Source organism: Amphimedon queenslandica, unplaced genomic scaffold (genome assembly GCF_000090795.2).
Source record: "Amphimedon queenslandica unplaced genomic scaffold, v1.1 AMPQUscaffold_13457, whole genome shotgun sequence".
Taxonomy (NCBI): Eukaryota; Metazoa; Porifera; class Demospongiae; order Haplosclerida; family Niphatidae; genus Amphimedon; species Amphimedon queenslandica.
The window spans coordinates 158,302-183,055 of NW_003546307.1; the positions used below are offsets into that span (position 1 = coordinate 158,302).

Genomic DNA, 24,754 nt, shown 5'->3' on the forward strand with positions numbered 1-24,754 from the left:
ACTCCCATTAATTTCCATCACGTGATTGGATATCCATAGCAACGACTGACCGACAAACACGAGAGGACAACATGGCGAGGGTGTTCGTCAATCGACTTGATGATTATATCAGCAAATCTATCCTTAAGGTAGCCCCAGGGCTTGTCTGGTATATCTAAATAAGTATCTTTATTCTTAGGCTGTGAGTGATAAGGCAGTGGGGACTGCAAGGAAAGACGAGGAAGAAGAGGAGGAGGAAGGAGCTGAAGCTGGTGGAGCTGATGGTGCAAAATATGAAGTGATAGGAACTCTGAGAGATGAGAAATCACATGTCCCTCTGGCAAAGGAGATTGTCCCTGTTAGTATAATCTATTTTTATGCATTGATGCTATAATAATAATAATATTAGTCTGATAGTAAGACCCAACTAATGGAGGCCCTCTTGACTTGCGACGCTATTGTGTACAATATCAGTGACACTGCCACTGAAGTTGAGGAGGCAATGTGGGCTATACAGGAACTCCATGAGAAGATGTCATCGTTTGCAACAGTCAAAGTATTTGTTTGTGTATCGACCGTGTTGACTTGGGCCAAAACAAAACCACTTAATCCTGTAAGTTGCATTAATTTTCTTTGGTGCTACTTCATTCATGTACATGCATACACTTGCTCTCTTTTAGGATGAACCGGATGTTCCTTTTACTGAGGAAGACTATAGGAGGAGACGGACCCATCCAAATTTTAAGGAGCACATAACTGCCGAGAAAGAAGTCATCAAGTTAGGCAAGACGGTTAGTTATAATAGGAACACCACTGATTCAATCATGATTGGTATATGATACTTAATGCAGGACAAGTCAAAGCTACAGACTTATGTAGTGGCCAGTGGGCTTCAATATGGAGCTGGTGAAGATATCTTTCACTATTTCTTTAAAGTAAGTACGATTATTATTATTATTCATGAACAAGTAGCTAAATTTATGATTTAATAAATTATTATAGTCTGCTTGGATGGGCCGTGAAAAAGAGTTGCCAGTCTTTGGAGATGGTCAAAACGTTGTCCCTACTATACATGTTGATGACCTTGCAAGGTAAATTGTTATTTTACTTTCTCTACATGTATATTCATTCTCACTTTTCTTTTGTTCTCTCTCTCTTTTTTTCACAGTATAATTTTCAATGTGATTGACTCAAAGCCCAAAACAAAGTACATACTAGCAGTAGATGAGTCAAACAATACACTAGAGGACCTTGTCAGGGTATGCACACATCACGTATAGAGTATAATTAATATTATGTACATGTACATGTACAGTCTGTTAGTAAGGGACTAAGCACTGGACGAATATCACACGTCTCAAAGGAAGATGGACTCATTGTTGATGGACTGACAGTAAGTGAATAGGATCAAGTGTATTTATTGTTGATAATAATTGTGCTCATTGTATAGCAAATGCAATATGACGAGCTAATGGTTAGTTTACTAATGGAGGGAACATGCATTAAGGAGGAAATGAAAATGACCTGGGTAGCAGAAGTAAGCATACAGTACATATTGTTAATGCATGTACATGTATTGAACCTAATGCTCCTCTTTTTACTTTATAGAGTGGCCTTATAGAAAACATGCCTTCCATCATTGTTCAATATAAAGAGGAGAGAGGACTCTTAGTAAGCCTATGCATGTATCTAACATAAAGTCCTATATTCACTCTTTGCTAAATTTGCATTATTTTTTTAACAACACAGCCGATCAAAATATGCATCCTTGGCCCTCCAGCTGTTGGCAAGACAACAGTTGCCTCTCAGCTTTGCAAGCATTACAAGCTCCATCATGTGAAGATGGCCGACGTCATTAAGGAGGCACTTGAGCTGATAGAGAGGAGGGCAGCTCGCTCTGACTCAAACGATGTCAATGAAGATGACGATGAAGCAGCTCAAGAAGCCAAGGACTACCTAGAGGTATTAAAAGATGATTTGGAAGAAAACAAAGGTACATATGCACTATTTGTATATGTATACCAGCATGGTTGTTTTATCTAGGTAGATACAGCACACAGCATATTATAAAGTTTTTTAAGGACAAGCTCCAATCGATGCCTTGTCAGAATCAAGGTTTTGTGTTGGACGGGTTTCCTAAGACAGAGGAAGAGGCTAGAGAACTTTTTGGACGTAAGTACATGTAGTATATGCATGTACAATAATAATTGTTATATCCAACACAAATCTTTTGCACTCTTTCTCTCCCATAGCTGAAGAGAAAGATGATGATGATGGTGAACAAGATCCATACAATAAGGCACTAATGCCTGGTAAGCATCACATGTACTAGCATATACATGTTCTGATTTCGATCAAAATTATATTATTTAATCAGGCCGCCAAATTTTAATAAAAATGACTAGAAGAGAATTTTCCATTTTTATAAATTTTTCTGATGCATATACATGTTTTTATTTTGTGTAGAAAGTTTGAGCTGATTGCAATCAAATTTGGATTTTTTATAAATTTTTGAATTTGCTCCAAAATCAGGCCAAAGTCCCTGTGCTGTAGTACAGGGTCATTGGCCAAAGTTTATCAAAAATAAAAAGTAGAAAATTTTTCATTTTTATAATTTTTCCTGATAGATAAACATGTTCTTATGTCATGTTTCAATTTTGAGACGATTTCGATTAAAATTGGATTTTTTAATGAATTTTTAAAGTTGCTAAAAATAGTACATGGTCTTTGAATAGTACTACATGTAGTTGTGTATCTTTTATTCAATTCTCATTCTCCTCCTACAGAGCTGGTAGTATCTCTTGATGCTGATAATGCATTCCTTAAAGAAAGAGTCATCAACCTCCCTCAATCACAAGTAGCAGGAACTCACAATAATGAAGAAGGTACAGAATGCATACCTCCTCACATGTACATGCATGCTAGTACGTACATGTACATGTACATGCATATACTAACATGTACATGTACATATACATGTATGTACATGTGTATATACATGTACACAATCTAAGATAAGCATTCATTGCATTAGTGAAACAGTTTCCTGTATATCTTTGTGCGTGTTGTACTATATTACAACCAATCACTTGAGCAGTGATTCCCATGTAAACGTTACAATCCAATGTTTATTCATTCATTATAATGTACATGTACACATGTGTGGTGTAGGTTTACTCAGACGATTGAAGTCATTCCGTGAGCAGAATGAGGAAGATGTGACTGTTCTTAATTATTTCGATGAGCTGGAGATACATCCACTGCACATCAGTATGTCTGTATAACATCACTCTTAATGAGAGAGGAGAGAGAGAGAGAGGAGAGAGAGAGAGAGGAGTATAGTGCAGCAATTAAATGTCTTATTCCTCAGGAGTATCTGATGATACTAGTGAAAATATGTCAAAGACAGTTGAAGATATTAAGAAGGTTATCAAAGAGCCAAGAAACTATGGTGAGATGAAGAAAGAAAGTGATGTATAATTTTTTGGCACCTTGTTCACACCTTGTGGTGCTAAGAAGGTGTGAACAGCTAGGCTTGTAAAAAATTACAACCAACAAAAAAATTTTGTGATTATGATTGTATACTAATGTTTTAGGTTTAACTCCTGAAGAGAAGGAAATTCTGGAAAAGAAAGAAAGAGAAGAAAAGGTACCATACAAAATAATTTCTTGTGCTGGCTGATACATAATGTACATAATGAACACTTAATCAGTCCATTTACTGTATTGTATCTTTTGGATAGATATTGAGAGAAGCTAAAGAGAGAGAAGAGAAAGACAAACAGGAAACGATAGAAAGAGAACTAAGAGCAAAGAGAGAGCAAGAATGGGTAATAGCACTAATAGCACACATCGTACATACATGTACATACACACAACATTCATGCATACAGCATGTGTACATACCTGCAACCCACCCACACTCTGCACTAAAATGCATTAACATAATATGCCCATCCACTGCTACTGATAGAGTGAAAGATTGGCTCAAGTACAGAAAGAGGAGCAAGAGATGCTAGAGACTCACAGCATTCCATTAAGAAACTACCTAATGAGACACGTAATGCCCACACTAACTGAAGGACTCATTGAAGTATGTAAAGTTAGACCTGATGATCCTGTGGACTATCTGGTAAGGATGAGTATATACATTGTACATGTATTATTGTATGAATCTTCTTTAGTCTGAATATCTGTTCAAGAGTAATCCTCAGATTGACTGATAGAGGAGCATGAAAAACATAATTATTGAGATTTGAGACATATACCATGTACCTATTATGAAACATGGAGAGTATACATTGTGTAATTGTTATTATAAAGTAACAAAACTATAAACCATTTAGAACAATACAGTATAGCTGCTATGTGGCATGTGCACTGTCATTGCACATGCATGGCAAATTGACGTATACACACACACACACACACACAGTCGAAGCTTATGTAAGTTATGCTACACAAATGGATTGTTGTTTATACAAGAAAAACTATTAGCAAAATAATTTGATTCTGTTGTAGGTAGATGGATATTTCCTGTACTGAATGAGTCCCTTATCAACAGCTATTTTGATCTATTGTTGAGCATTATAAATTTATCATAAGAAATAATATAACGGCCTTAAGATTTTTACAAAGAATAATGTTGGAAAGAGCATTACAATAGAGAGTTTATTAATAATAAAATGAGTAAAGGAGACTTGGGACGAGTGAGAGGATCAAAACCAACCATGAAAGAACAGCATTTCCTCCCTCTCTTTCTTTTTCCTCCTCTTACACATGTACATGCAGTTGCTTACTTAATACATATTAAAATTCAAGCAGAGAGAGAGAAAGAGAGGGACAAAAAACACACACATATCATACACAAATTAATAAGCTCCTAACACAAACAAAATTTATGTGAATAATAATAATAATAACAATAATAATAACAATTATTAAATAATAATAATAATAATAATAATATAGTTCTCTACATTGACACAGCTTAACAAATGGGCATTTCGGTAGATAGTAGGCAATAACTGGACCTGCCCCGCCCAGTTAACAGCCACACCCACCACCGCTATTCGGTTTATCCTTTATTGGTTGGGATTGTGTGATCTTCACGTTTGTTCCACCACCACCGCCCGGAGCAGGTTCGTTTCCTTGTACCTTCTTTATCTCGGCTGCCATCGTCATAAAGGCTTGCTCTACATTTGTGGCGTTCTTGGCACTTGTTTCCAAAAATGGTATGCTTAGCTGATCGGCAAATTCCTATCAAGGAGGGAGAGAGAGAGGGAGAGACAGAGAGCAATGTAATACAAAAGAATTGAAAATAAAAGGAAAAATAAGAGAGAGAGGGGGGGGGAATAGATAAGGTAGAATATGCGAAAAGGGATAGTCACGAAAAGGCACAAATATATAAACAAACATTGGACTAGTCGTTGTTTACTTTTGCTGTAGTAAAGTCCACGACTTTCTTGTTGGTCAGATCACATTTGTTCCCAACCATTAGCTTACATACGTTAGTGCTAGCATATCGGTCAATCTCTTGCAGCCAAACTTTAACATTTGAGAATGACTCCTGAATTATTAAAAGGGAAAGAGGGAGAGAGAGAGAGAGACAATAAATAAATTAAAATGGAGAAGGAAACATAAAAGTTAAAGGGCATGTCAGAAAAAATGAGGATACGAATTGAGAAATAATGTGGTAATGAGTTTAGAAGTAGTAGGAGAAGGAAACAATATTTTGTTGTAATCATGTGATTCTCATTAGCATAATAATAAAATTAATAATACAACACACACGTAAACATATGAAAGAGCTGCCAGGGAATGCGTGCCACACTACAAAATGAGTCAGCACAAAACATGACTGATAAAAATACACAAAAAATAATAATATAAAGCATGATTACTACTAAAAGCATGGTTACTACTAAAACTACATGAACATGTATGTAGAACCATTATTTTTTATTCACATGCATAGTGTGAATGTGTGTGTGTGTGTCTATCATTGATGCTGTTGTATGTCTCACCTGATCAGTGACGTCAAAGACTATAATGATACCATTAGCTCCTCTGTAATAACTGGACGTGATAGTTCTGAATCTCTCTTGACCTGCCGTGTCCCACTAATGAAAGAGAGAGAGAGAGAGGGAGAGAAGAGGAAGAACAGGGAATGATTAGAGGTCAGCTCCAACGGGAAGAGCTTACGATTTGTAGTTTTATTGTCTTTCCGTCCAATTCGACCGTCCGAATTTTCTGTAAATAGAAAATGAGTTTAGTTATACTTGTAACAAAAGAAACTTACAAAATCTACCCCAATAGTACTGATATAACTGTCAGTATATGTGTCATCCTATTAGAGAGAGAGAGGGGGGGGGGTAAAGATTATAAAAGGAAGGCCACATTATTATTGACTTACAGCAAATCGTAACAAAAGACAAGATTTGCCTACACCTGAGTCACCAATGAGTAAAAGTTTGAAAAGATAATCACTACAGGAAAAACGAAGACACACAAGTAGCGTAAAATGAAGCAGGTATGTCATGTACACGTACATGTATCACACCTACTGTACATATATTTTAAGAGTATTTCTACGCAAACATACAAAATCCCATTCCATTCCAAACATACTCATGTCAAATAATACAAAATGGTTGCCTCCCAAAATGGGCGTGGTCAAAAGTCTACTAATGACAAGCCCTCATTGAATGCGATAGTAACACGATAGACTGTGATTGGTTCATTTTAAGCAACTTATATACATGCTTCAACCTTTCATTCTCTCTCCCTCCCCCTCATCTTTCATGTAAATAGGCCACTTACTATTCTGGATTGTAAGACATTTCGAGAGGATTAGGGAGAAACTGTTAGAGCTAGCTCTTTGCGTGCAGGACTCTTCTAGTCGCTCCTGTTACAGGTGAAGGCAAACGTGTCAAAGGAAATCTAATAGAGACAGAGACAGAGAGGGGTCGCTTTATCTTGTGACAACCCAACAGGAAGCAAAATGGCGGAGGGCCTCTCTACAGCGCATGCGCAGTAAAACGACATCATTATGACGTAACTAGGCTATTCAAATTTGTCACGTGACCATTTTCCAGCGACGGCTAAGTTTGAGGCCTTTATTTCTTTATAGGAAACTTTTAAATTTTTTAGATCAATCCTTTGATTCCATTACCACTTTTTCTAGATGACAAGCACTAGGAAAGCCTCACACGCTGGGAGCTGGTACAGTGGCTCAGGTAACTAGTATAATGATATTCATTGATATCAATTTGTTGCCTAGGTGACAAACTGACCTCGCAATTAGAGGAGTGGCTGGGCAAAGCAACCAGCTCTGGAGCCAAGCATGCACCAGCAAGAGCCATCATTGCACCGTATCCACACACACACATATTGCATCGAATATCAATAATAGTTTAATTGCAAATAGTAGTTTAATCCTTATGTAGTTTTAATTCTTATTTAATGACATGCATTTTCTTAACACAACTCAGACATGCAGGCTATTCCTATTCAGGCCCATGTGCAGCTTATGCTTACAATCAAATAATACCAGCCGGAATGTAAGAACTATTGACATATTGCAACTCACATTCTCTTCTCAGAAAGAGAGTGTTTATATTGGGCCCTTCTCATCACAAGTACATGCCAGACTGTGCCCTCTCTGCTTGCAGCCATTATGAGACTCCACTCTATAATCTGGAGATAGACAGAGAGAGTAATGAGTGATCTTGATAAATTGCTGGTTATTGCATGCTCTTTTATCTTTTCATGCAGTTTATCATAGTCTTTATTCAACCGGTAAATTTAGTCAAATGGATGTAAGGACTGATGAAGATGAGCATAGTATAGAGATGCATCTTCCTTATATAGCTAAAGTAATGGAAAGGTTAGCTATGATCTGACTATAATATAGGATTACTACTACTTTGTATTATGCATGTGTATGAATAGCAGGATAATTTTCTTGATTGAACTGTATTATGTGTTTTATTTTTGCAGTAAAAGAGGCTCATTTACCATAGTTCCAATACTTGTTGGTGCTCTCAAGCCTGACAAGGAAGCCGAATATGGACAATTGCTGCACAAATATCTCTTAGATGAACAAAACCTATTTGTTATATCGTCTGATTTCTGTCACTGGGGTAAGAGGAAATAAATGCATGAGGAGTGTTTGTGAGTCATTTGTCATTTTGGGGGCTATCTACATGTATATGGTATCATAAATTGGCCCATTCCTTTAAAATGGTCATAACTTGAAAATTTGAGCTCGGAATCAGCTCAAACTTTCTACATAGCATAAAGACATCAATATGCATCAGAAAATATAATAAAAATTGGGGGTGATTTTGGAGCCATTTTTTGGAAAAAAGCATCGGCTATAGTACAGGGAAAATTTCAGATTGTGGCCCATTCCTTTAAAATGGTCATAACTCAAAAGTTTGAGCTCGGAATCAGCTCAAACTTTCTACATAGCATGAGGACATCAATATGCATCAGAAAATGTAATAAAAATTGGGGGTGATTTTGGACCCATTTTTTGGAAGAAAGCATGGGCTATAGTACAGGGAAATTTTCAGATTTTGGCCCATTTCTTTAAATGGCCATAACTCAAGAATTTGAGCTCGGAATCAGCTCAAACTTTCTACGTAGCATAAGGACATCAATATGCATCAGAAAATATAATAAAAATTAGGGGTACTTTTAGAGCCATTTTTTGGAAAAAGCATGGGCTATATATAGTACAGGGAAAATTTCAGACTTTGGCCCGTTTCTTTAAATGTGAAAATTTGAGCTCAGAATCAGCCTACATAGCAATGCATCAGTGGGTATCAGAAAATATCATAGAAATTGGAAATGTGCTAGTTGATGTGTGTCTATTTTCAGGTAAAAGATTCCAGTTCACATACTATGACAAGGAACACGGTCCAATACATTCCTCAATAGAAGCACTAGATAGAATGGTATACAGACATTCCCTTGTGACCTATTGCTATACTCTTATTATAGGGTATGTCACTCATCGAGGCATTAGATACTAAAGGTTTTCAAAAGTACCTTCAAACTTACCGCAATACTATATGTGGTAGACATCCAATCGGTGTACTACTAAATGCAAGTATTGCAATTGTAAGTACACACCATTAACCTTGTCTTATTAATAGGCTATAGATGCAGCTCAAGGAGAAAAGTCATTTGTATTAAAGTTCACTCAGTATGCCCAGTCCAATCGCTGCACTGCTGCATCTGATAGCTCAGTCAGTTATGCTAGTGCATCTGTTGTAGTCCCACCAGATACTTAGGAATGAACATGAAACTGTCATAGTTATCATTCTTTAGAGTTTCAATATTAATATTAATCACAATTGCAAGTATTGCACTCTACATGATTACAAAATTGCATTTTTTCTAAAAAAATTATATCACAGGCAGTCATATTTTATATTAATAACAGTACAATTATATGATTGATACTAAGTGTACATGCATCATCAGCCATCATGCATGTAGAAATTTGTACACCGGTTACTCCCAAATGAATTTCTAATGCTCTTTGACCGTAACATTCTAAGTAAACTAGCTAGAAACCAACAACTTACCAGCAAGCTCTGTGTTAACTTGATCCTGGATTAGTTCATAATGAGTGATGATCAGTTTGTTGGTCTTAGTTCATCTTCTCCTCATCCTACAGGAGCCTCAGACCATCTATTACCTATTGCATTGGCTGGTGTGTTTACATTTATTCTTCTACTCCTCATACTCAATATCTTCATTATAATTCTATATAAAATTCTGTGTGAAAAGAAGAGAATTGGTCCTATTGCTTTAGAGAAGTCTAAGGAAACTACAGCCACAAGTGATATTGATCAAGAGCAGATTGAACCTGTTGCCAGTGAACCAGAAGAAATATCAACTGAAGAAAACGTATCATATAAAGTTCATGGACCTCAGTCTGTTCCTGTTGAAAGTACAAGCAGTGCTACTTCTTCAAGGCTGCAAACCTCTATGTCAGATAATCCTGCTTATGGATCCATTTAACCAACAAGTATTATCATAATGAAAACTATTATCAATGAAACTATCAGTACAGTAATAATATTGAATAGTTGTCAACTTCTTAGATTTTTTCATTAGTAATAAATAGATTAACAAACCAATAGATCTACATTAATGTGACTACATGCTATAAGTACACATTGACTGCATTCATAGCAATTAGCTATTGACTACCAATTGATCGCCAAAGAATGTGCAATAAGTAGTTACAGTACTATCCACACAAACATAAAAGTCAGCTATCTGCAGTTCCTCTTTGGAATACCAAAAGTTGTTGTTCAAGTACGTCTAGGCCATATAAGGATGCTTGACATAGCAATAATAATCATAAAATTTGTTAACAGAACAGCATTATACACCCAAATAAAGATGTAGTGATCATAATAATTGTTAATAAATAATTTTCAATATCAGAAAAAAAGAGATGAAATTGCTTGTGCTAATTATTAATAGTCAATAAAATTAATTAAATCTGCTCTGGGCTGAGAAAGAGTGGGCGGGAACAATGAAGAGATCTTATCAAAAAGCTACCAAACACGACAAGATTCTAAAATTTAAAACAAAAATCTTAAGTCTTCTTACCTGAGATCTTATCTCTCTCACCGACGGTAAACTATCAACTATTTGAGATTTAATTGTTAGAAAATAATTTTTTTGTGCACTAAATGACTCACCTTCACTGAAAAGCTGACTTGTTAAGGAACGAAACTACAGAAAAAATTTTAAAAAAATTAAAAAAAAATTCAAAATACTTATACTCTTTATTTCAAAATCTAAATATTTGTACTCTTGATTTCCATTTAAAATTTAAATTTCGGTTGCATTGGGAGTTATGATGAGGTGCAGTGTGCTTACCTCTTGACTGTGTGCAGGGTTATTATGATTAACACATTCAGCTAGCGTAGTCTGAAGGTAACGTAATGCATCACTGGGATCAACCCGAGTCAACTCATTGTACCTTTAAAATAAAATAAGATTATTACAAAATACAAAAATACTAAGTTTACTTCTGTTTTCGTATGGTATAGACACACTTTTGTAATAGATTCTCTCGTGTTTGCCTCTTTATCTAAAAAATAACAACAAAACTTAATGACATCCCCACACTCCCTTTTCCCAAGTCCCAGGCTCATAGTTCTATGTACTTTCATGGTCCACATGTCATTGAGTCTCAGTGAGGAGGCACTGGGAGTCCCTGGGTTACCTCCAAACAAGTAGTGAGTGTTGTTTGTGGGGTCGTACACCAGCTGGTACGCATATCGGGGGCATGGGGAGGGAGAGATAGAAGTGACCTTTGACCTTGGGATTTAAAAATATAAACAATAATCAATTCACTCTGTTCTTGTTCCTGAGCATTATCTCTCTTCTTTAAAAGCATGCAAGTACACAATGGGTATATATTCTTTCTTCCTTTCCTTTAGCCTCTTACCATTTCTTTGTTTCGGTTGTGTAGACCCAAATCGAGTTAGAGTTTGAGTCTTCACTGGATGAAGCAGTTTCACGACGACTGATGCCCTTAGGAAGAAGGAAAAGTTATAAGTAGCTTAAGATGTTCCTAGGACTAGTGTACCATGTGTAAGTATAATTCTGAATTTGATGGCTCAAAAGTTGCTCTTACTGTGTAACCAGCAGCTGGCTCTAATGAGAGAAAGAGAGAGAGAAATTATGAATATTTATTTAGACTACTAAAAATTGCATGATTAAATCCTGCCATTATTTGAAATTATCAAGGAATCAAGCTGCCCAAGTTTTGATTTAGACAATCTAACCACAGGTAACTTTTATGCCCTCAAAATATAGCCGGTTCAAGATGCCCAAATATGGTAAAATATCAATCTATTACTAACGATGTTGGTTGGATCCGTCAGTCAATAGAAGTGTTGTGTCACTTGATATATTGTACTGCCACATGTCACTAGAGATAAAAGAAACATATTATGCCATATTTTAGGATTAACTACCATACCATAATGACTCCTTCTCTCTCTGACCGCCAATTATATAAAGCATCTGCTTCTCCTAAAAACAAAAAATTAAATTAAATAATAAAAATTAAATTAAAATAAATAAAAATAAAATGTTGTACTTACACGACAGAGTACCATTGTGTGTGCCATGCGCGGTTTCATTTGATCAGGATATGTCAGTAAATCCTTCTTTGTATAATCAGGTCTAAGACACACCCACTTCCTCTCTAAGCACTGGTAGGCATACAACCCACTGAATATATGATCATCTCCCACGCCTTCTTGCAAATAGCTAAAAAAATAATTTTATTTTTTAGAATAAATTTTCATTAGACTTAAAAAATGCATTTGTAAATTAATGCATTGATTTAGCTTGTCCCATTTAAATGGACATAACTTCAAAATTTGAGCTCGGAATCAGCTCAAATTTTCTACATAGCATAAGCACATCAATATGCATCAGAAAATACAATAAAAATTGGGGGTGATTTCGGAGCCATTTTTTGAAAAAAAGCATGGGCTATAGTACAGGGAATTTTTCAGATTTTGGTCCATTTCTTAAAATGGGCATAACCCTAAAATTTTTTGTCAAAATCAGCTCAAACTTCTTACATAGCATTAGGACATAAATATGCATCAGAAAATAGTGATAAGGATTCAAATCCTTGCATACCTAGTGATAACTCTTCCGCCAAACAAATAAACAGTCTTATTGACAGGATTAAACGATATCTGATGATCGTATATGAGCTTGGGACCTCCGTCAGCATGAGTATCAGATGACAGCTCCTCCCACTTACCAGTCTGAATACTATAGCTATAAAAATCGCCCTAAGATAAAGATGAATGTCATTAATGGGGAGATGCATGTGTCGCTTGGTTTCTCACAGGTACAGTGATGGTAAAGAGTGATGTACGAGTATCCTGATTCAGGTATCGTCCAATGACGTAGATTATCTGATTCTCAGCGTCCAAACACATCTTGTGACACGAACGAGGGGAGGGACCACCCTAAACAACAACAAAAAACAATAACAACAACAATAATTATAACAAATGATTACTATAACAATACATAATAATAAATCTTTTTATCATTCTTGATTACTTGTTGAGTTGTATCACGACTGAGGCACTTCCATTGCTTCCCGTTGATGTTAAATACCCAGAAATCAGATAGCTCCTGTATCCCGTCCCAACCTCCAAACAGATAAATGAGTTGAGCGTTGACATCAAGACAAAGCTGATGGCCTCCTCTGGCACAAGGCCAAGAATTGACTTCACCTGAAGAGAAGTAAAAGCAATGTGCTAACAATAATTCATATCTTATAGTTCTCTTTTGTTCCTTTCTTTCTCTCTCTCTCTCTCTCTCTCTGCTTGTCTCTGTCTCTTTCCCTAACATGATTTGTCTTCTATCATTTCCCATATTGCCTGTAGTGGCTGCTCTTTGATATGTGAGTCCAGGAGTCCATCTAATAAAATGAATACACACATAGGTAATATTTGATACATCTTGAAAATTACAATCTAATTAATAATTAATCAATCAACTTTGGCAATAAACAAGCAATAATCTTGAGCCACTGCTGAAGTATATAGTCGACAAGTGCATGCTACAATTAGCTACAACTAGGCTACCAAAACATACAATGACTATCATATAATTCGATTGTATTTTGTCATATGCACTCTCTAATCTATTTCTCAGTCACTAAAGAGAATTAGCTTCATTTAATTAGTATCTATTGTTAATTCCTAATTGACATCTCTCCAATCGACTGTTGAAGGCTTTAAGGGAGTATCTTCCTGTCACACACTATCTCTTGACAGCAATTGAACAATACCAAGAGAATAACGTAGAATAGATAAATTAATAAAGTGGATAAAAACAATTAAATCCATAGTCAACTGTTAATTCTTGCATTGCAAAGCATAATCAGCATCTGTAATATGTGAAACTATAATGACTAATATCAAGAGTAGATAATTGTTCTAATATTAAGCCAACAATTGCAATGAGATATAGTATAACAACAATGAAACTTGCAAAAGGTATAAATAAGGAACAGCTCAAAGCAAGGTTAAGCAATTTTGTCTTAGTATTGTTTACAGAAGTAATGATGCTCTCTAGCATTCTGCTGCTCATAACTTGTCTTCAAGTGATCAGTGGCTCTGATTTTGCATTTACTTTTGATGCAAATAAGAACAAATGTACTGCAACAGCTTCTACAAGCAGTGATAGAAATCATACTCATATCATACTATCAAACAATACTGTGCTGTTAGAAGAACTACTCAATGCTACAAGACAAAATGCTCAAGCTATCAAAGAAATAAAGTCAATGATAAATGGAGGCCACAATAGTTGTGAAGCTATCAATGATATACTGCTACTAGTAGAAGAACTTATCATGTTACACAATGACTCATCTTCCTTCTCTCCTATCCCTAGTTCTTGTCAAGAGATTAAGAACAAACAACCAAACAGTCCTTCTGGTGTATATCTACTAGAAACTGCTACCAATGGAACTCAATACATTTACTGTAATATGGAGGAGCTGTGTGGTTCAGGAGGAGGATGGACAAGACTAGCATATCTAAATATGACTGACTCTACAGAGAACTGTCCTTCTGGGTTTAGACTGTACCAGTCAGGAGGAGTTAGAGCTTGTGGTAGAGTAACATCAAGTGAAGGCAGTTGTGTATCAGTTGAGTTTCCATCTAATGGTATCAGTTACTCTCAAGTGTGTGGTAGAGTAGTGGGATATCAGTTTGCTTCACCTGATGCAGTTGATAATATAATTAATGGCCCAGAAAGTCATAATGACATTAATTCTTATTATGTTGATGGTGTTAGTATCACTCGTGGGTCTCCTCGACAACATGTCTGGACACTAATGGCTGGGGTGTCAGGAGGATTTAGTACTACTGAATATCCATACAATTGTCCTTGTTCCACTGGTAGTCTTCAAAGTTCAAAAATTCAATCATTCGTTGGTAATGATTACTACTGTGAATCAGGAGCTGGTAATGCTTGGACTCATATTCTCCACACATCTGATCCACTATGGGATGGTCAAGGTTGTGGTTCTATTGAAACAGCTTGTTGTAATGTTCCTGGTATCCCATGGTTTCACAGAGACTATGGTAACAATACCACTACTGACTACCTTGAGCTGAGGGTGTGTGCTGATCAAGAGACAGCTGATGAAGATGTTCCTGTTGCCTTTTACGAGATTTATGTTAAGTAATTATCAACTATTAATTGATTGAATTTTGAGTGATTCTTATTATTAGATTAGATTAGCCAGACTTTCATGCATGATTAAGTAACAATTGTCCTTGTTGTGTTAAATTTTCATAATTTCCAAGTTATTTTTTGATTGAAATATTTTTATGAGATTAGCAACAAAACACTCACATGTTTGACTGTAAAACGAGCCATTATTATAGAATATGCTCCTTCCTATGCCCATGTCTAATGAGTCTATATTCTTTTATAAATAGCACTAGCAGCAATAAATATAACTAACCAAAACGAAATTATCATGTGGAAATCACAAAACTAAAGCAATGCATGCAGCAAAAGGTCACGTCAACACAGAATATACATATAGCACTGACAGATCATAATTATATTGTGAATTGGAATTGTCATAGCAGTATAGTTCACATTCTTATTCAATTAGTATATACAGAAAGAAAACAAATATGTTATCACTATAGTACGTTCTGTAAATGTCTGACATTACCTATAACGTCATGTCTGACGTCACTAGTCAGGCTCTTCTGAATATTATAAAAGGAGTGAGGAGTAGACAGTAAACAATCATTACAAAGAGGATAATAATGCTCTCTCTTCTTATACTAGCTATTGCTTGTCTCCCTCAGTTTATCAGCAGTTCTAATCTTGCTCTTACATTTGATGCTGCTAACAGTACCTGTACTGCAGCCTGTACTACCTGCAGTGATACCAGTAATACTGATATCAATCAATACAACACTGATGATGGGCTATTGAATGAGCTACTCAATGCTACCAGGAACAATGGACAAGATATTCAAGAAATAAAACAGAAAATGGACGGTATCATTTCTTCTCTCTCTTATATCAAGGAGACTGCTACCTCTAATGCTGGAGCTATCAATGATATACTGCTACTAGTGGAAGACCTTATCATGTTACACAACGACTCATCTTCCTTCTCTCCTATCCCTACTTCTTGTCAAGAGATTAAGAACAAACAACCAAACAGTCCTTCTGGTGTATACCTACTGGAAACTGCTACCAATAGAACTCAAAATATTTACTGTAATATGGAGGAGCTGTGTGGTTCAGGAGGAGGATGGACAAGACTAGCATATCTGGATATGACTGACTCTACAGTGAACTGTCCTTCTGGGTTTAGACTGTACCAGTCAGGAGGAGTTAGAGCTTGTGGTAGAGCAACATCAACTGAAGGCAGTTGTACAGCAGTTCAGTTTCCATCTAATGGTATCAGTTACTCTCAAGTGTGTGGTAGAGTAGTGGGATATCAGTATGGATCAACTGATGCTGTACTTGATTATCATGGTGCCCATGAGAATCACAATGACATCAATTCTTATTATGTTGATGGTGTTAGTATCACTCGTGGGTCTCCTCGTCAACATGTCTGGACACTAATGGCTGGACTGCAAGGATCATCTTTTGCTTATGAGGGACACAACATTTGTCCTTGTGCCTCTGGTAGTACTCAAAGTCCACAATCATTCATTGGTAATGATTACTATTGTGAATCAGGAGTTGATAATGCTTGGACTTATATTTTCTACCCATCTGATCCACTGTGGGATGGTCAAGGTTGTGGTTCTATTGAAACAGCTTGTTGTAATGTTCCTGGTATCCCATGGTTTCACAGAGACTATGGTAGCAATACTACTACTGACTACCTTGAGCTGAGGGTGTGTGGAGATGAAGGAACGGCTAATGAAGATGCTCCTGTTGCCTTTTATGAGATTTATGTTACGTAACTATCAACCATTAACTGATTGAACTTTGAGTGATTCTTATTATTAGATTAGATTAGCCAGGCTTGCATGCATGATTAAGTAACAATTTTCCTTATTGTGTTAAATTTTCATATTTTTAGTTGTGTTAGATTTTTTTGGTTGAAATAATCATATGAGATTACTGAGTAACAGATAGTGATCCAGATCAGTGGACTTCTTTAACAAAACACTCACAAGTTTGAGTGTAGAATGAGCCACTATTATAGAGCATGCTTCCTATGCCCATGTCTAAGTCTATTATAATAACAGAAATGAAATTATCATGTGGAAACCACAAAACTAAAGCAATGCAGCAAAAGGTTACATCAAAAGAATATGTAGCACCGACAAATCATAAAATTTCACTAGTAGCACAACTTTAATCACACATTCTTGTTCAATTAGTAGTACTAACAGTTACTAGTAGAGTACGTTCTTTAAATGTTTGGCATTACCTACAACATACGTCTGACGTCACTAGTCAGGCTCTTCTGAATATTATAAAAGGAGTGAGGAGTAAACAGTAAACAATCATTACAAAGAGGATAATAATGCTCTCTCTTCTTATACTAGCTATTGCTTGTCTCCCTCAGTTTATCAGTAGTTCTAATCTTGCTCTTACATTTGATGCTGCTAACAATAGCTGTACTGCAGCCTGTACTACCTGCAGTGATACCAGTAATACTGATACCAATCAATACAACACTGATGATGGGCTATTGAATGAACTACTCAATGCTACCAGGAACAATGGTCAAGATATTCAAGAAATAAAACAGAAAATGGATGGTATCATTTCTTCTCTCTCTCATATCAAGGAGACTGCTACCTCTAATGCTGGAGCTATCAATGATATACTGCTACTAGTGGAAGATCTTATCACGTTACACAATGACTCATCTTCCTTCTCTCCTATCCCTACTTCTTGTCAAGAGATTAAGAACAAACAACCAAACAGTCCTTCTGGTGTATACCTACTGGAAACTGCTACCAATGGAACTCAAAATATTTACTGTAATATGGAGGAGCTGTGTGGTTCAGGAGGAGGATGGACAAGACTAGCATATCTGGATATGTCTGATGCTACAGTGAACTGTCCTTCTGGGTTTAGACTGTACCAGTCAGGAGGAGTTAGAGCTTGTGGTAGAGCAACATCAAGTGGAGGCAGTTGTACAGCAGTTCAGTTTCCATCTAATGGTATCAGTTACTCTCAAGTGTGTGGTAGAGTAGTGGGATATCAGTATGGTTCACCTGATGCTCTAATTGGTTATCTTTTTGTCCCCGAGAGTCACAATGATATTAATTCTTATTATGTTGATGGTGTTAGTATCACTCGTGGGTCTCCTCGTCAACATGTCTGGACACTAATGGCTGGACTGCAAGGATCATCTCTTGCTTCTAATGGAGCATATGTTTGTCCTTGTGCCTCTGGTAGTCTTCAAAGTCCACAATCATTCATTGGTAATGATTACTATTGTGAATCAGGAGCTGGTAGTTCTTGGGATTATATTTTCTACCCATCTGATCCACTGTGGGATGGTCAAGGTTGTGGTTCTATTGAAACAGCTTGTTGTAATGTTCCTGGTATCCCATGGTTTCACAGAGACTATGGTAACACTACCACCACTGACTATCTTGAGCTGAGGGTGTGTGCTAATCAAGATACAGGTGATGAAGATACTCCTGTTGCCTTTTATGAGATTTATGTTAAGCAATTATCAACCATTAATTGATTGAATTTTGAGTGATTCTTATTATTAGATTAGATTAGCCAGACTTTCATGCATGATTAAGTAACAATTTTCCTTATTGTGTTAAATTTTAATAGCTTCTTAGTTGTGTTAGTTTTTTCGGTTGAAATAATCGTATGAGAAAACTGAGTATAATCCAATCAGTGGACTTCTTCAACAAAACACTCATCCAAGTTTGAGTATAGAATGAGCCACTATTATAAAGCATGCTTCCCATGCCCATGTCTAAGTCTATTATAATAACAGAAATGAAATTATCATGTGGATCTACAAAACTAAAGCAATGCAGCAAAAGGTTACATCAAAAGACTATGCAGCCCTGAATCATAAAATTTCACTAGTAGCACAACTTTAATCACACATTCTTGTTCAATTAGTAGTGCTAACAGTTACTAGTAGAGTACGTTCTCTGAATGTTTAGAATTACCTAGAACATCATGACTGACAAATAATGAAGATGTTCCTGTTAGCTTTTATGAGTTGTACGTTAAATGATGAGAATATACTGATGTACAGTTTGATATATATATATATAGTGTGTGTGTGTGTGTATGTGTGTGTAGTTAGTTAGTATAATAGTAGACTAGTTGTATAGTTGTTTTTTTTTATTTTTGAGTTGTTGATTTGAAAATAATTTGAAATGATGCAATGTAGAGCAGGGCATTCAGTTACCTGGGTAATTCTGTCAATTTTGTCTGAAAAGTTTCAGTATTCCTATTTCAGTCTGTCAATAAAACAGCTCATAATCTCAATTATAAACTGATATTCTTGGCTACTGCTACATTTTGAAATCAGTTGGGACAGATAAAGTATATTGATAAGTACATGTATATTAACATGACATCATTTCTGATGTCATTAGTCGGGATCCTTAATAGAATCAGGGACTAGTATATCTCATCAGAGTCCACTATGATGCTACTCTGTGCTATTGTGTTCATCATAAGTTCAACCAGTAGTGCTACGTTAGCTCAACAATCATATTCCTGCAAGCCTAATGCTGTATCATGTGATGACATAATAAAGAAGTATTGGCCAGAAAGTCCTTCAAAAAATTACAGCATTGTAAGTAAAGAAGGAACAAAGATTATTTACTGTAATATGGATGAGCTGTACTGTGGTTCAGTAGGATGGACAAGACTAGCATATCTGAATATGTCTGATGCTACAGTGAACTGTCCTTCTGGGTTTAGACTGTACCAGTCAGGAGGAGTTAGAGCTTGTGGTAGAGCAGCATCAAGTGTAGGCAGTTGTACATCAGTTCAGTTTCCATCTAATGGCATCAGTTACTCTCAAGTGTGTGGTAGAGTAGTGGGATATCAGTATGCTTCACCTGATGCTGTACAAGAGCATGCTCAGGCGAGTCACTATGATATTAATTCTCATTATGTTGATGGTGTCAGTATCACTCGTGGGTCTCCTCGTCAACATGTCTGGACTCTAATGGCTGGAGCGACAGGAGGGTCTAGTAGACATTTTAGTTACAATTGTCCTTGTTCCACTGGTAGTCTTCAAAGTTCAAAAATTCAATCATTCGTTGGTAATGATTACTACTGTGAATCAGGAGCTGGTAATACTTGGACTCATATTTTCTACCCATCTGATCCACTGTGGGATGGTCAAGGTTGTGGTTCTATTGAAACAGCTTGTTGTAATGTTCCTGGTATCCCATGGTTTCACAGAGACTATGGTAACACTACCACCACTGACTATCTTGAGCTGAGGGTGTGTGCTAATCAAGATACAGGTGATGAAGATACTCCTGTTGCCTTTTATGAGATTTATGTTAAGTAATTATCAACCATTAATTGATTGAATTTTGAGTGATTCTTATTATTAGATTAGATTAGCCAGACTTTCATGCATGATTAAGTAACAATTTTCCTTATTGTGTTAAATTTTAATAGCTTCTTAGTTGTGTTAGTTTTTTCGGTTGAAATAATCATATGAGAAAACTGAGTATAATCCAATCAGTGGACTTCTTCAACAAAACACTCATCCAAGTTTGAGTATAGAATGAGCCACTATTATAAAGCATGCTTCCTATGCCCATGTCTAAGTCTATTATAATAACAGAAATGAAATTATCATGTGGATCTACAAAACTAAAGCAATGCAGCAAAAGATTACATCAAAAGGTTATACAGCCCTGAATCATAAAATTTCACTAGTAGCACAACTTTAATCACGCATTCTTGTTCAATTAGTAGTACTAACAGTTACTAGTAGAGTACGTTCTCTGAATGTTTGGCATTACCTAGAACATCATGACTGACAAATAATGAAGATGTTCCTGTTAGCTTTTATGAGTTGTACGTCAAATGATGAGAATATACTGATGTACAGTTTGATATATATATATATATATATATATATATAGAGTGTGTGTGTGTGTGTGTGTGTGTGTGTGTGTGTGCGTAGTTAGTTAGTATAATAGTAGACTAGTTGTATAGTTGTTTTTTTATTTTTGAGTTGTTGATTTGAAAATAATTTGAAATGATGCAATGTAGGGCAGGGCATTCAGTTACCTGGGTAATTCTGTCAATTTGTCTGGAAAGTTTCAGTATTCCTATTTCAGTCTGTCAATAAAACAGCTCATAATCTCAATTATAAACTGATATTCTTGGCTACTGCTACATTTTGAAATCAGTTGGGACAGATAAAGTATATTGATAAGTACATGTATATTAACATGACATCATTTCTGATGTCATTAGTCGGGATCCTTAATAGAATCAGGGACTAGTATATCTCATCAGAGTCCACTATGATGCTACTCTGTGCTATTGTGTTCATCATCAGTTCAACCAGTAGTGCTACATTAGCTCAACAATCATATTCCTGCAAGCCTAATGCTGTATCATGTGATGACATAAAGAAGTACTGGCCAGATAGTCCTTCAAAAAATTACAGCATTGTAAGTAAAGAAGGAACAAAGAACATTTACTGTAATATGGATGAGCTGTACTGTGGTTCAGTAGGATGGACAAGACTAGCATATCTGAATATGTCTGATGCTACAGTGAACTGTTCTTCTGGGTTTAGACTGTACCAGTCAGGAGGAATTAGAGCTTGTGGTAGAGCAGCATCAAGTGTAGGCAGTTGTACAGCAGTTCAGTTTCCATCTAATGGTATCAGTTACTCTCAAGTGTGTGGTAGAGTAGTGGGATATCAGTATGCTTCACCTGATGCTGTACAAGATCGTGCCCAGGCGAGTCACTGATATTAATTCTCATTATGTTGATGGTGTCAGTATTACTCATGGGTCTCCTCGTCAACATGTCTGGACTCTAATGGCTGGAGCGACAGGAGGGTCTAGTAGACATTTTAGTTACAATTGTCCTTGTTCCACTGGTAGTCTTCAAAGTTCAAAAATTCAATCATTCGTTGGTAATGATTACTACTGTGAATCAGGAGCTGGTAAAACTTGGACTCATATTTTCTACCCATCTGATCCACTGTGGGATGGTCAAGGTTGTGGTTCACTTGAAACAGCTTGTTGTAATGTTCCTGGTATCCCATGGTTTCACAGAGACTATGGTAACACTACCACTACTGACTACCTTGAGCTGAGGGTGTGTGCTGATCAAAAGACAACTGATGAAGATGTTCCTGTTGCCTTTTACGAGATTTACGTTAAGTAACTACATTAATTAATTGATTGTTTGAGTGATAAAAACATGCCAATATTTTCAGTATTTTTAGTATTTACTCGCATACATGTGGTTTTTGCTACTGTAGCTTTGTTTTGCTTATCATTATTTCAATAATATCTATGATGTAGTACGTACTACGTAGTACTAATTTTTATGATCAATATGGGTACATGCTGTGACAATAACGAATATGTGTACCAAACTACCAATACTGTTTCTAACTGAGTAAAGTATTGTAGAGTGAGCCAAGCATCAATGTGTACACACATACATGCATTATTATACACATGAAAATCATCATAATCCACATACACAAACTCTATTATATCATACAGCAGCAAATGGTACATAAACTTACCAGATACAGCACGAGTGAATATTAGTTCAGCTTTAGTATAGTCTCCTTCCTGTACCAGCTCATGATGTAGTTCAGTAAGTAACGGATGCTCAAGGTCAAGGTGGGCTTGTTTCTGTAGTGAAGCAAAAGCTTCTTGATAATCATTCTGTCTCAAGTGCTTCAGGCATAACCTGACTGCCTCTTCCTGCTGGAACTAAAACACAGATACATAATAATGAATTTGATAAAGGAAGAATAAATGTTCTGGAAAATGAGTCAAATTAAAGGAAGTTAATTTTGTAAGATATAGGCAGAATACATGCATATGATGTAGGCTGAATCCAGTAATACAGTAAAGTCAGTGATGTTAAAGTACATTGCATTGCCATAAATATTTACAGTAATTATTTTATTCATTATTATTAACTGACTTCTTTAAGCCGGTGAGCCGCTCCCTTTACAATTGATGGGTCGGTAATCCCTAGCAGGTCTACATGCCATAAACTGAAATTAGTCTGGCCCCAAGTATCCAGCAATACTGTGGACAAAGAGTTCAAAATACACTAAAATGCAAGGGATGTTAATAAATATATACTCACCAATCTTTACGTAGAGACAAGGGAATGGACCGTTCTTCAGTGTGTGACGAAGAGCAATTGTTTCAGAGCAGCCATCATTCTTTAATTCACTAAAGAATAAACTATAAGTCTCTGCTGTTCTATTTCTCATTTCCTTCCTCTTTAATCCTCTAAATCACTATCTTATTTTCTTCCCCCGCCATTAGTAAGTAGTAGCTCTCATTCACTTATTACTTACCCTTCAGCTAGTCTAACAAGATACTCGCTATTCATTCCTCCCATTATCTTTAGCTTATGGACGTTACACGCATGAGGTCGACAATACTTGCCAAACACGGCTTCGGTCACAATGGCCGGGTGAGAGAGTTGGAGTGTAACGTGTTGAGGTGGACGACCGCTTTCGCTCAACCAACGAGAGGTGAGATCATCAGGTTTATTCTCTTTTATTAACCTATAAATAAGAGCATCTGAATTTTTAAAGTTCGGACAAAAGTCCCTGTACTATAGTACATGGTCTCGAGCCAAATTTCACCAAAAATGGCAAGGTAAGAGTTTTCCATTTTTATAATTTTATTTGATGCATATACATGTTTTTATGTTGTGCAGAAAGTTTGAGCTGATTCCGATCAAAATTGGATTTTTCATGAATTTTTAAAGTTGCTTAAAAATCGGACAAAAGTCCCTGTACTATAGTACATGGTCTTGAGCCGAATTTCATCAAAAATGGCAAGGTGAGAATTTTCCATTTTTATAATTTTATCTGATGCATATACATGTTTTTATGTTGTGCAGAAAGTTTGAGCTGATTCCGATCAAAATTGGATTTTTCATGAATTTTTAAAGTTACTCCAAAATCGGGCCAAAGTCCCTCTACTATAGTACATGGTTTCAAGCAAAATTTCATCAAAAATGGCAAGGTGAGAATTCTTGATTTTTATAATATTTTCTAACGCATATACTTGTTCTTATGTTGCATAAGAATTTTGAGCTCATTCCGATCAAATTTTCTAAAGTTTCTCAAAAAAATTTAGCCAACTACATGTAGATATGACCATGGGCCGATGACTGTTATTGTACAGCCTAAGTCATGATTACCAATTAACGAGGAGAGTACAGTAAGTTTAACACTTGCTAAGTAACCATAACACTTCTGCAAAAATTATTTTGCTTGTCCCACTTAATTAAATCAATATCAATAGAAATATCAATAGTTCAATACATAAAGTTGTGACAGTAATGCAAAAATGCTTAGTCCTTACTTGGGATGATAACCTGGAGAATAGCTAGACCACTCAACCACATCATAACTGAGTCTAGTAACATTTCCAGAAGAGGAGTTCTCCTCTTTAAACTTTGAACTGCTAGCCGCCATTATTGGCGGACACGCCTCTTTTTGTAT

At 36.2% G+C, this 24,754-nt stretch overlaps 5 protein-coding genes across 6 annotated transcripts; 3 read left to right on the top strand and 2 right to left on the bottom strand.

The window, feature by feature from the left end:
* The first annotated feature begins 16 nt into the window (after nucleotides 1–16).
* LOC100642136 (adenylate kinase 7-like) lies at nucleotides 17–4,330 on the top strand. Of its 2 annotated transcripts, XM_003385538.3 has the most exons (20): nucleotides 17–128; nucleotides 179–337; nucleotides 389–592; nucleotides 660–770; nucleotides 831–914; nucleotides 982–1,070; nucleotides 1,148–1,238; nucleotides 1,295–1,372; nucleotides 1,430–1,516; nucleotides 1,588–1,650; nucleotides 1,729–1,972; nucleotides 2,023–2,151; nucleotides 2,232–2,291; nucleotides 2,766–2,864; nucleotides 3,151–3,249; nucleotides 3,350–3,430; nucleotides 3,576–3,628; nucleotides 3,723–3,809; nucleotides 3,953–4,111; nucleotides 4,164–4,330. In XM_003385538.3, exons 1-20 carry the CDS (start codon nucleotides 72–74, stop codon nucleotides 4,200–4,202), a joined length of 2,073 nt encoding a protein of 690 aa, XP_003385586.1. In that variant the 5' UTR covers nucleotides 17–71; the 3' UTR covers nucleotides 4,203–4,330. The 2 variants fall into 2 exon arrangements, with proteins under 2 accessions (XP_003385586.1, XP_019850545.1); XM_019994986.1 differs by lacking the exons at nucleotides 3,953–4,111; nucleotides 4,164–4,330 and having other exon boundaries at nucleotides 3,576–3,669; nucleotides 3,723–3,741.
* A 229-nt stretch (nucleotides 4,331–4,559) lies between these two features.
* LOC100639604 (ras-related protein ORAB-1-like) lies at nucleotides 4,560–6,980 on the bottom strand. Its single transcript, XM_003385519.3, has 7 exons — nucleotides 6,802–6,980; nucleotides 6,395–6,467; nucleotides 6,281–6,328; nucleotides 6,184–6,231; nucleotides 6,006–6,101; nucleotides 5,417–5,548; nucleotides 4,560–5,238 (listed from the first exon to the last, which is right to left on the bottom strand). Exons 1-7 carry the CDS (start codon nucleotides 6,819–6,821, stop codon nucleotides 5,026–5,028), a joined length of 630 nt encoding a protein of 209 aa, XP_003385567.1. The 5' UTR covers nucleotides 6,822–6,980; the 3' UTR covers nucleotides 4,560–5,025.
* Nucleotides 6,981–7,060: 80 nt separating this feature from the next.
* LOC100631482 (protein MEMO1-like) lies at nucleotides 7,061–9,389 on the top strand. Its single transcript, XM_003385539.3, has 9 exons — nucleotides 7,061–7,217; nucleotides 7,262–7,352; nucleotides 7,473–7,541; nucleotides 7,584–7,696; nucleotides 7,756–7,867; nucleotides 7,981–8,123; nucleotides 8,866–8,942; nucleotides 8,989–9,093; nucleotides 9,144–9,389. The coding sequence occupies exons 1-9, from the start codon at nucleotides 7,166–7,168 to the stop codon at nucleotides 9,279–9,281; spliced, it is 900 nt and encodes a 299-aa protein (XP_003385587.1). The 5' UTR covers nucleotides 7,061–7,165; the 3' UTR covers nucleotides 9,282–9,389.
* A 935-nt stretch (nucleotides 9,390–10,324) lies between these two features.
* Nucleotides 10,325–24,742, bottom strand: LOC100631611 (muskelin-like). The gene is made up of 20 exons (XM_003385540.3): nucleotides 24,615–24,742; nucleotides 23,594–23,806; nucleotides 23,377–23,465; nucleotides 23,209–23,315; nucleotides 22,799–22,991; nucleotides 13,403–13,474; nucleotides 13,111–13,286; nucleotides 12,891–13,013; nucleotides 12,676–12,833; nucleotides 12,126–12,294; nucleotides 12,002–12,054; nucleotides 11,883–11,950; nucleotides 11,606–11,673; nucleotides 11,465–11,550; nucleotides 11,181–11,334; nucleotides 11,043–11,104; nucleotides 10,891–10,993; nucleotides 10,710–10,743; nucleotides 10,618–10,655; nucleotides 10,325–10,562 (listed from the first exon to the last, which is right to left on the bottom strand). Exons 1-20 carry the CDS (start codon nucleotides 24,725–24,727, stop codon nucleotides 10,482–10,484), a joined length of 2,160 nt encoding a protein of 719 aa, XP_003385588.1. The 5' UTR covers nucleotides 24,728–24,742; the 3' UTR covers nucleotides 10,325–10,481.
* On the top strand, nucleotides 14,083–20,719 carry LOC109581152 (uncharacterized). The gene is made up of 2 exons (XM_019994992.1): nucleotides 14,083–14,963; nucleotides 20,289–20,719. The coding sequence occupies exons 1-2, from the start codon at nucleotides 14,120–14,122 to the stop codon at nucleotides 20,576–20,578; spliced, it is 1,134 nt and encodes a 377-aa protein (XP_019850551.1). The 5' UTR covers nucleotides 14,083–14,119; the 3' UTR covers nucleotides 20,579–20,719.
* Nucleotides 24,743–24,754: the final 12 nt, after the last annotated feature.

What these genes read in the sequence shown, in the direction of transcription:
- LOC100642136 (XM_003385538.3), top strand. Translation starts at nt 72, where the DNA reads ATGGCGAGGGTGTTCGTCAATCGACTTGATGATTATATCAGCAAATCT. An exon ending in AAATGACCTGGGTAGCAGAA is followed by an intron (nt 1,517 to 1,587) that starts GTAAGCATACAG and finishes TTTACTTTATAG; the next exon opens with AGTGGCCTTATAGAAAACAT. An exon ending in CAAAGAGAGAGCAAGAATGG is followed by an intron (nt 3,810 to 3,952) that starts GTAATAGCACTA and finishes TGCTACTGATAG; the next exon opens with AGTGAAAGATTGGCTCAAGT.
- LOC100639604 (XM_003385519.3), bottom strand. Translation starts at nt 6,821, where the DNA reads ATGTCTTACAATCCAGAATA. An exon ending in GTACTATTGGGGTAGATTTT is followed by an intron (nt 6,232 to 6,280) that starts GTAAGTTTCTTT and finishes TTCTATTTACAG; the next exon opens with AAAATTCGGACGGTCGAATT. An exon ending in TGGACTTTACTACAGCAAAA is followed by an intron (nt 5,239 to 5,416) that starts GTAAACAACGAC and finishes CCTCCTTGATAG; the next exon opens with GAATTTGCCGATCAGCTAAG.
- LOC100631482 (XM_003385539.3), top strand. Translation starts at nt 7,166, where the DNA reads ATGACAAGCACTAGGAAAGCCTCACACGCTGGGAGCTGGTACAGTGGC. An exon ending in GCAAGAGCCATCATTGCACC is followed by an intron (nt 7,353 to 7,472) that starts GTATCCACACAC and finishes AACACAACTCAG; the next exon opens with ACATGCAGGCTATTCCTATT. An exon ending in CAATCGGTGTACTACTAAAT is followed by an intron (nt 9,094 to 9,143) that starts GCAAGTATTGCA and finishes TCTTATTAATAG; the next exon opens with GCTATAGATGCAGCTCAAGG.
- LOC109581152 (XM_019994992.1), top strand. Translation starts at nt 14,120, where the DNA reads ATGATGCTCTCTAGCATTCTGCTGCTCATAACTTGTCTTCAAGTGATC. An exon ending in CAATTGTCCTTGTTCCACTG is followed by an intron (nt 14,964 to 20,288) that starts GTAGTCTTCAAA and finishes CTTGTTCCACTG; the next exon opens with GTAGTCTTCAAAGTTCAAAA.
- LOC100631611 (XM_003385540.3), bottom strand. Translation starts at nt 24,727, where the DNA reads ATGGCGGCTAGCAGTTCAAAGTTTAAAGAGGAGAACTCCTCTTCTGGA. An exon ending in ATGACATGTGGACCATGAAA is followed by an intron (nt 11,105 to 11,180) that starts GTACATAGAACT and finishes GTTATTTTTTAG; the next exon opens with ATAAAGAGGCAAACACGAGA. An exon ending in ACCCTGCACACAGTCAAGAG is followed by an intron (nt 10,744 to 10,890) that starts GTAAGCACACTG and finishes TTTTTTCTGTAG; the next exon opens with TTTCGTTCCTTAACAAGTCA.